The sequence below is a fragment of the Juglans microcarpa x Juglans regia genome, chromosome 4D (genome assembly GCF_004785595.1).
Source record: "Juglans microcarpa x Juglans regia isolate MS1-56 chromosome 4D, Jm3101_v1.0, whole genome shotgun sequence".
Classification (NCBI taxonomy): Eukaryota; Viridiplantae; Streptophyta; class Magnoliopsida; order Fagales; family Juglandaceae; genus Juglans; species Juglans microcarpa x Juglans regia.
In genome coordinates this window covers 7,824,481-7,834,827 of record NC_054600.1, presented here as the reverse complement: position 1 = coordinate 7,834,827, position 10,347 = coordinate 7,824,481, and the positions used below count along the sequence as shown (strand labels likewise).

Genomic DNA, 10,347 nt, shown 5'->3' with positions numbered 1-10,347 from the left:
CAAATTGACTAGCCTTTTCTTAAATGAATAATTTTATTTTAAGACTTTTACACCACACGTCACTCACATAACATAATTTAATTTAAAAGATAAATTAAAGTATAGATGTGACTAGCACTTTATGAAAATTAGAAACAATTCGAACCTTATATAGGCATTTAATGGTGCATTTTTAATTTTATCCCTCAATCTTAAGAGGATCCAAGCGATCAAGTTCATGAAATATATCGTAATGTAATTTTTATGGCAACTCAAGTACTTCATACTCTTTCGTCATAGACTAGTATCTTTCGAGTGATCAATAATAATTTGTATAAGCCTACTGGTCATGTTAGAGCTAAGCTATTAATTAACGGCCTGCCTAAAGGTCAGAAACATTTGATTGTAGGATTTAACGGTGGATTTTATAGCTAGATCAGACTGTTTATTCGTTCATTGCTCAATATTTCATCTGTTCGTTTCATGTATGTTTGACTTGGTTTGTCATTAATTAAACAAGGTCGATAAAATTAAACCTTTAGGTTTAGCATAATAAGTATTGAATGGCAATTATTTAGTCTACGTTTGGGTGTTAAACCCATCTTAACATATCTTAAATTAATCATTGATCAGACTTACTACTTCTTCAACTTTCCATAAAAAGTTAGACATATATCGACTTACTTCATACATTCAAACACATATTTCAAATTATTCCATACATTCAATTATATCTTAATAGAACTCACAAAATACTATTATTCATGGATTTCCTTAACACCAAAACACATCCTGCACGAAAAATCTAACCACGAATCGGCTGCTCATAGATACAAATTAAATGGATGAGCCTAAAATTAAATGGAATGTATCAGCTGCAATGGGCCTAGCTAAACCATTCATCCAAACAGTCCATTCGAGCCACTCGGAGTACTTTTGTGCAACTCCTGGCCTCTTTCTCGCTCCAAACTCCCAAACCAAACCTAGTCCCCCTGTGATTAATACCAGTACCCTTATTGTGAAAATGGCATCCTTCCTTCTAATTAAAGTTTCTTAATTCTGATAGAACCGGCATTATTTATATTGTTAGCGTGAATGTGGTTTAAAAATAGATCTGAATTCTGGAGATCGAGCCAAATAAAAATAGGAAGAACAACTAGAAGAAATGAGGATTTCCTCACATGTAGAATGGCATGAATGAATGTCAAATTATAGGGTATTATTATTATTATTTATTCCTTTGCTTCTTGTCTGGACTGCACTATAAGCAAGTTACGACCCCATAACTATACCAACCTTCTCTCCACCACAATCTTTTCAACTCAATACAGGTTCTTTTCCATGATCTTCATCACATGGCCGGCACATACTTCCTTCCTCAACCCTCATTCGTCAAGCAAAAGGCATCTCCCAGCTCATCTCATTATTATATGTTATACTTAGGACGCCCTATAGGCTATAGGTAGATGATGCATGCGCACTTAGGTTGCAAGGAAAATTAAGCTTTCGAGAGACTAGGGTTTTGTTTTTTTCAGCAAATGAAAGAAAGATAAGCAAGCTGATCGATAATGTAACGGCGGAAAAATTATATGAGCTGATTTGATTAGTGTCGCATAGAGACAGAGACAGTTTGAGATGGTGGGTGTGCATGCACATGATCTAGTGTGCTCTCCAAGCCTAGCGTGCTTCAGTCACAGAAAATATTGAAAAGTGGGGACAAATTGCACCGTAAGGCATATATTACTCTACTCTATCCATCATCTCTTCCCGTCTTTTTGCAGCTTTTTGAAATGTTTTGGGTTTGTTGCATTGGGTTTTTCTTTTTCTTTTTTTTTTTTTTTTTTCTGAGCTAAACAATGAGAGTTTGTTCTGGTGGGGACAGCTTTTCTGAGCTAAACAATGAGAGTTTTCCATCAGAGGACATTGGAAGTACAACGTGAAACATATAAAAGGGGTGAGGGAACGAGTGAGGATTTGCATTCTCAACTTGAGGCAAGAAATTATGAACATTGCAAGAGCAGTTGGGGTTTTTCTGCTTTTAGCACTTGTATTGAGCCCGTGTTTGGTTGACTGGCGGGCCGTTCATGACACCGAAGATGGAATTTCCGGGTTGAAAGCCACTGCAATTCCAAATAGTTCACTAAGAAATAAAAACGGTGAGGATGAACAAGCAAGAAACGCGACTATTTTGTCAGACGAAGCATTGGTCCAAAGTAAAACTGGAGGAGATAGTGGTGGAAGAGGAGGAGGAGGAGGAGGAGGAGGAGGAGGAGGTGGTGGTGGTGGTGGTGGCGGAGGCGGTGGAGGTGGAGGCAGCAATGGAGGTAAAGGTGGGGGAAATGGTAGGGGGAGCGGAGGTGGATCAAGTGGTGGAGGTGATAGGCAGAAAGGAAAAGGCCACAAACGAAGATCACATGGCAAAGGAAGTAGTGCTGGAGGTAGCAGTGGCGGTGGTGGAGGAGGTGGAGGTGGAGGTGGAGGTGGAGCTGGCGGAGGAGGTGGGGGTGGTGGAAATGGTAAAGGTTATGGATGGGGTAAAGGAAGTGGCGGTGGCGGTGGTGGTGGTGGTGGGGGAGGTGGCAGTAAAGGAGGAGGTGGTGGTGGTGGTGGTGGTGGTGGTGGAGGTGGAGGTGGAGGTGGAGGAGGAGGAGGAGGAGGAGGAGGTGGTGGCGGTGGAGGGGGAGGAGGTGGCGGTTGGGGAGGAGGCAGTGGAGGAAGCAGCAGCAAGGGTGCTTGTTGGGCTTGGGGCTGTGGCGGCCACCGGAAATCAATTGGAGGAAGAAGTGGCAGTACAAATGGTAGGCATGCATAAGGCAAGGGCAAGGGCAAGGGCAAGGTGCATGATATTAAGGCATATGAGCAACCACATCCATGCAATATAAGTGTTGCTTGCCGTTTCTCTTATGAATTGCCAATACACGACTTTGATATGTCTCTGCCTGTACAACTATATAGACCTCGTTAAGCCATTCCTTAAAAATAAATAATGCTTTACATCTGTTAACAAAATATATCAAATATTCTAATCCAGTGAGTGGAGTGTCTATTATATGCTATTTGTGTGGAAATGTATACAATAAGATTTCTTATTGGTAATTTTGAGTGCTTGTTGAATAATTGTTGTTGCTCGCTCCGGTTCATATTTTGGGTTTATTTATTTATTATGCTTTTATCTTACATAAAAAAATTGAAACTTTCTGGTTAGGAGTGAGTAAAGACTTAATTGGAGTTGGATTTAGGAAGCACTGATTTAGTCGGAATTTAAAGGGATTTGCTAAGTACAAACGGTTTGGCATACTAAACTGCGTACCAACACTCATATAACTTTTCTTATTATAAAAATAAATAAAAGAATGCCTTACATTTAACATTTTTTTTTAATAAACCTCTGTATTTCATTGATGAAGCAAGTAATGCAATTTAAGTTGATATCTCTGTTTAAACGTCCCACTATACAATCTGGGATAGTCTCTAGCCAATCTTTTTTTCCTTCTAAAAACAAAGCTCTTTTTGCTAAAGTATGAGCAACTATATTTTTCTCCCAATAAGCAAATTGGATAGACCAGTTTGCACTATTTTTGAAATAAAATCTAACATCTTCAACTAATGAACCATAAGAAGTAAGCATTTCTTCTTCACTGCACACTGCCATGACAATCTCCTTAGCATCCCCTTCAAATTTTGCTTTTTGAATATTAAGAGTATTGCATAATTCAACTGCTTCCCTCAGTGCATAGCCTTCTGCAACTGCTGCCTCTTCGACATTTTCTTTTTGATCACAAACAGTTGCTACAAGCTTTCCTTCGTCATCTCTAATAATGATGCCAATACCCATTCTCCTCTTTTTCTAATCCAACGAGGCATCCCAGTTCACTTTGAAATATCTTTTTTCTGGTTTTTCCCACCTCTGGTTATTATCCCTATTGTTTTGTACTTGTCTGTCTAATTTCTCAGAGTTCCTTACTACTTGATGGTCTCTTACGGTAGCTTTGGCAGATAACAATAAACTCATAGGACTTTCCATTTTATTTTCGAAAACCACTCCATTTCTCCTCAACCAAACCTTCCTTAAAGTCACTACTATTAACTCCAGTTGGCTTTTGTTAAGGGAAGTAATACACTTCTCCCATAGCAGCCAAAAGTTAGCTTCACGTCTGCCCCGCTTTTGAACACAACTTCTCTCACTTTCCCAAATATCATTTGCTGAATGACACTCCCATAGAACATGTATAAGAGTTTCATCTTCAGTTTCACACATAGGACAAGTTTTATCCTTTACCAGTCCTCTTTTAAACAAGTTTGCTTTGGTAGGTAATAAGTCATTCCCAGCTTTCCATAGAAACATTTTTGTCATAGCAGGAACTTGTAGGTCCCATATCATTCTCCACCTTTCGTCACCTTCAACTTCTCTAGAACACTCACCATTACTCTTCTCCATTTTTTCCTCAAGCACATAGTAAGCACTTCTCACCGAGAAGATACCCTTTTTAGAAGGCCCCCAAACAACTTATCTGTTACTCTACCTCTGCTCAAAGGAATGGTCAATATTTTCTTAACCTCTTCAATTCTAAAAATGGATCTAATCACCTCTTCCTTCCATTCCCCTTTCTGCTGATCAATTAAAGCTTCAACTCTTGCACCCTCCTGCAACACAGAAACTGGGGATTGCACCATAAAAGAAGATGGACTTGGAAGCCACTTGTGCCCCCATATCTTGATGTCTCTCCCATCCCCCACCTTCCATCTAATTCCTTCTTTTAATAAATCCCTAGCTGAGCTAATGCTTCTCCATATAAGGGATGGTTGTGAACCTAGTTTAGCTTCCAAAAAGCTGGATTTTCTGTAATACTTCTCCTTGAAAGTAATAGCTGCCAAGGAATTAGGAAACTTAAGAAGCCTCTATCCTTGTTTTACAAGAAGGGCTGTATTGAAACTCTCCAAATCCCTATATCCCATACCACCCCTACCTTTCTGCATTACCATCTTTTCTCATTTTCTCCACACAATCCCCTTACCCCCATTGTTGTCTACCCCATCAAAACTTTGCAAATGAACCATTGATCTCATTACAAAGCCTCTTTGGTAGCTTGAAAACACACATAGTGTACGTAGGAATGGCCTGCAGAACTGCCTTGATCAATATCTCTTTACTAGCTTGTGAAATAAAATTGTTCTCCCAGCTATTCATTTTCTGCCATATTCTTTCTTTGAGGTTCCTAAATGTATTAAATTTTGATCTTCCTACCATGGTAGGAAGACTAAGGTACTTCTCATAGGTTCCACAAACAAAAGAATTCCCAGCATCCATAATGGCCTTCTTATCAACTGCTTTGGTGTTACTGCTAAAGAAAACATTAGTTTTGTCTTTGTTAAGAAATTGGCCTGAAGCCTTTCCATATAATAGCAACACCTCTTGTAACCTTCTCCACTCCTCTAACCTTGCTCTACCAAATAGGATACAATCATCTGCAAAATGCAGATGATTGATACTAGTACCTCCTCGAGCCACTTGCACCCCTCTAGTGATATTCCTTCTCTCATAATGATTAAGGACGGAACTCAAACCTTCAGCACAAATAAGGAAAAGATAGGGTGACAAGGGATCACCTTGTCTCAACCCTCTTGAGGGTTTAAACTTGAGCCCTGGAAAACCATTTATAAGGACAGAGAAAGAAACTGATTTAACACATTTCATAACAAGGCTCACCCACTTCTCACAAAACCTCAACCTTGTCATAACAGCCTCCAAAAAAACCCACTCTACATGATCATGGGCTTTAGACATATCTAACTTCATGGCCATACTCCCCACTTTTTCTTTCTTTCTAGTTTTCATGGAATGCAATAACTCATAAGCCACCATTGTATTATCATTTATCAATCTACCAGGGAGAAAGGCACTTTAGTTTGGGGATAAGAAATGCACTTTAGTTTGGGGATATGATTTCAGATAAGACCAACTTGAGCCTATTAGAAATATCTTTTGAGACTATTTTATACATGACATTACACAAACTAATGGATCTGAAATCACTCACTTTTTTTGAGTTTTTAGACTTTGGAATCAAGGCTATGTGTGTGTAGTTAAGAGAAGGATCAAGAGGGTTACCATTAAGGATATTCATTGTTACTTTACAAACTTCACCAGAGACTAAACTCCAATGACTTTGGTAAAAAAATGGCCCAAAACCATCTGGACCAAGGGCTTTTAATGGGGCCATCTGCTTCACTGCATCTTCCACCTCAATTTCAGTAAAGTTTCTGGATAGCTTTTCATTCATAGCTTCTATAACCCTTGAGTTCAACCACACAAGGCAGCTCTCAATCACTTCATCACTTGGCTTAGTAGTTTGAAAAAGATCACCAAAGTACCTTCTGAAAGTTTCCTCAATATTCTTGAAGCCCACAACCACTCTATTATTCCCATCCTCTACTTCTTTAATGAAATTTCTTTTCCTTCTTTTATTGGCATAGGCATGAAAATATTTAGTATTCATATCTCCATGCTTGTACCAATTATTTTTTGCCCTTTGTTTCCACCATAAATCTTCCTTTTCTAATAATAGATTCAGCTCAGCCTTTAACCCTTTTATCTCCTCTACATTACTGTGGCATTCGTCAGCTTGTAACCTTTTTAAAAAATTTGTTTTTTCTTCTATTTCCTTCATTCCCCCCTTCTTCTTCACCTTCCACCTTTGAAAAACTATTTTACTTCTCTGCAATAAACCGGTTACCCTTGTAACTCCTTCAGCTTCTCCTTTCTTCCATACTTCTTTCACAACTCCTTCACAATCCTCTTCTAGAGCCCAACTAGCTTCATACCTGAATGGTTTTTGTTTCCACCGACGCCTTTCATTTGTAGCTACTCTTCTAGTAATTAAATGAACTACAAGGGGTTTATGATCAGATGTGCTAGCTACCATTACTTCAACCCAAGCATCCTGATAAATTTCTAACCACTTAGGATTAGCCACTGCCCTATCTAACCTTTCCTTCGTAAAACTTTCATCATTATGAGCATTACTCCATGTAAACTTATCCTCCTTCCATCCTAGATTATGTAAGTTTCCCTCAGTCAATACCTCCCTAAACAGATCCATTTGACTTTCTAGTCTTGCCTTACCTCCCCACTTCTCATCATTTGTAAGAATTTCATTAAAGTCTCCTACTATGCACCATCCTTCTCCATCTTTTGGCTTCATAGATTTCAGCATCAACCATGTTTCCTTTCTCTTTATTGTTTCTGGATGTCCATAGAAACAAGTAAGCAGCCATCTACTTTCACCTTCCTCTTCTATCCATGCATTTATGTGTCTTTGAGAGAAGTTGACAACTTCCACATTCACCCTTTGATCCCATAACAACATCCGTCCCCCCCTTGTTCCCACTGCCTCCACCTCGAAACACTCCTCACAATCCAACCTTTATTTATGTTCCAACAGCTTTTTTTAATCTTAGTTTTCATAAGAAAAACTAAGTTGGGTTTATTCTTCTCTGCCAAAGAACAGAGATCTTGAATTGTTCGAGGATTTCCCAATCCTCGGCAGTTCCAACTTAGTATTTTCATAATACTTGGCGGGGCTGACTTCCAGCCACCGCCACCATACCAGAAATCTCAACTATATTACCTTCACTCTCCACCTTTCCTCTCTTACTCACCTTCTTAGGACCTCTTCCTCCTATCTCTGCATTGCCTCTTTTTTTTTTTTTTCTTCATCACTGGCTCTTTCTTTCTGGATTTAACTCCAGCCTTCCTCCTCCACACCCCCTTTTTCACAAGCTTCTTCTCCTCCCCCATACTTCCCTCCTCGAATATAACTACTACCTCCTGCAGGCCTCCCTCCCCCTACTGGACAGGTCCTGTTCTTGTTGCTGAAATGAGGAATCAACTCTCTCCCCCACTCCTTCTGCCAAAACCCACTCTCCACCCACCCCCTTCACTATTTTTTCTCCCTTCTATTTCTTCTCCATTATAGTCTTTTTCACTATTAACCATACTTTCACTATTTTCAGTTTGATTCACTCCCATTCCCTTATTTTCCTCACTCTTTTTTTCAACTCCATCGTCCCTTATCTGATACGTGTTCCCCTCTTCTTTCCTCCACCAGCTATCCACATCTGATCTGCCTCTCCCATTATAGAATGGTTTGTTTCTATGGACTTGCTTTGCCCTCAACCATGACCCGTATTGTTGTTCTTCCCCTCCACTGCTACATCCCTCAGTCCCATGCATCATAGACCCACATGAAAAGCATATTTTTGGCATTTTTTCATAACTAAAAGGAACCCATAGATTGTTTCCTTTTACTTTCAGCATTCTTCCTCTAGCCAATGGCTTAGTTAAATCCACCATGATTTGAACCCTTAAAAAAAATTCCCCACCTACTTCCATCATCCCTCACATCCACCGCCTCCACCTTACCCACTGTACCTCGATTTGTTTTCCTTTATCTTTTGTCATACACGATAATGGTAAGTTGTGTATTCTAACCCAAAAGACTTCTGAATCAAACCTAATGTTCTGTAAGGGGGTATACCGATCAAATTCCTTCATCACCAGTAACTAGTTATCAAACAACCAGAGTCTACCTGACCATACTTTCTATTTATCCTCCAGATTTTGAAAAACAATGACATAGGTATTCGGACTCACCTTAGTAAATTAGGCATCCTTGCTTATCCTCCAAATCTTTGCCATCGTTGCACCCACCACTCCTCCACTTATCATCCTTGTAGAGCAAATCTTACCCATTAGAGACCTTTGTTCCTTAAAACCCAGTTCACTCGACTCTTCCTCCTCTATCTCTATCACAGCTTGCTCCTCCTCCCGTAATCGAAAACCCTTCATTTTTCCTCTAAATCATCCATCAAGCGCCGTCGGGTTCTCTCCTCTGTCAGCAAATTCCACCAAGACCACCGTAATCTGCCGTAATTTGCTGCCCACCAACGTTAGTAACCACCCGAATCTTCCTAGGGACCACCTTGTTCCCTTTTCTTTTCTGTTATAACCGACTCCCACTCACTCATGTGCCTCAAGCACTGACTCTCGCTCCACCTCTTTCCTGAGAGAAAAGAGAGGAGAATTTCTACCCCCTTAATTGGTGCACGGCAACCTAAAGTCGAGCTACTTGATCGGTCTTGCTTGCCTTACATTTAACAATGATACGCGGTTTGGTGCAAGGAATTGCTCGCAAGAAGATTTTTCTGAATTTAAATACAAGTCGAAGTCGGAGTCCAATTTGGGTTTTTTTAAGATTTTTTTCAACTTCATATTTAACCAATTTTTAAAAGAGAATTTTTTGTGGGCATTCAAATTTTAATTTTTCAAAAAGTAAAAACAAAAATTAAATCATTCACTGCTGATTTACTTCTATAATAATATCTAACTTATTTTCTATATACTATAGTGTCTAATTACATGTTATCATACTATAATATTACAAATTATTTCTAGATGTTATTATATTGTAGTATTATGTGTTATTAATTTATTATATAATACTTATTTCTATGCTAGCGTCTAGCTTATTTCTATACTAGACTTATACTATAGTGTCTAATTACATGTTATTATACTATAATATTATATGTTATTATATTTTACTAGTGTTTAACTTATTTATAACTTATTTTTACACTAGAATTATTTCTATTATCTAATTACAAGTTATTATACTTTAGTATATTAGCATTATGTGTTATTAACTTATTATACTAGACTTATTTCAATACTAGTGTCCAACTTATTTATATACTTGATTATGTATGGTAGTAATACTATGTTTACTGGTACTAAACTATTATTAGTCTATTTTTTTATAGTACAAATATATTATTTTATAATTATTAGTTCATACTAGTATATTATCGAATTTAACTATATAAGTTCTAATTATATAACTATACTAGTATAAATGATAAATATATAAATAAATACATATTTTTTATAACATATGTACAATATCGGAGTCGGATTGGATCGGACACCTCAGACTCCAACTCCGACTTGTCACTAGACTAACTCCAACTCCATTTTATCATAGTCGGAACGGAATCAAACCAAATTCAAAGCCAAATTTTTGAATTTTTGTTCAACCTATTTCTAGTCCCTTAAAATGAAGGAGATGGGTAAATTATAGTATCTTAATTAGCTTCGGTTTTGCCTAAATTGGGGTATTGGTATCACATCAAAGGTTTTAGGGCCATCCCAAAAGCACTCATGTTGGCTAATTTCGATCCGACTATCTGAAATGCAAGGAAATTCCAGAGAAACAAACACAATGGTGGGCTATAACTCAGAGCTAGTAGGCATGGTGAGAATGACCCAAATTAGAGGAGATTCCCTCTGAGAGCTTAATCCAACACTCC

General features: G+C 38.3%; 1 protein-coding gene across 1 annotated transcript; it reads left to right on the top strand.

Moving 5' to 3' along the window:
- Window positions 1-1,743: 1,743 nt before the first annotated feature.
- LOC121260105 (putative glycine-rich cell wall structural protein 1) lies at window positions 1,744-3,228 on the top strand. Its single transcript, XM_041161955.1, has 2 exons — window positions 1,744-2,573; window positions 3,185-3,228. The coding sequence occupies exons 1-2, from the start codon at window positions 1,982-1,984 to the stop codon at window positions 3,226-3,228; spliced, it is 636 nt and encodes a 211-aa protein (XP_041017889.1). The 5' UTR covers window positions 1,744-1,981.
- Window positions 3,229-10,347: the final 7,119 nt, after the last annotated feature.

Excerpts from the sequence above, each read along its gene's own strand:
- LOC121260105 (XM_041161955.1), top strand. The coding sequence starts at position 1,982 with ATGAACATTGCAAGAGCAGTTGGGGTTTTTCTGCTTTTAGCACTTGTA. Across the intron at positions 2,574-3,184 it reads AGGTGGCAGTAAAGGAGGAG|GAGTGAGTAAAGACTTAATT; the intron begins GTGGTGGTGGTG and ends CTTTCTGGTTAG.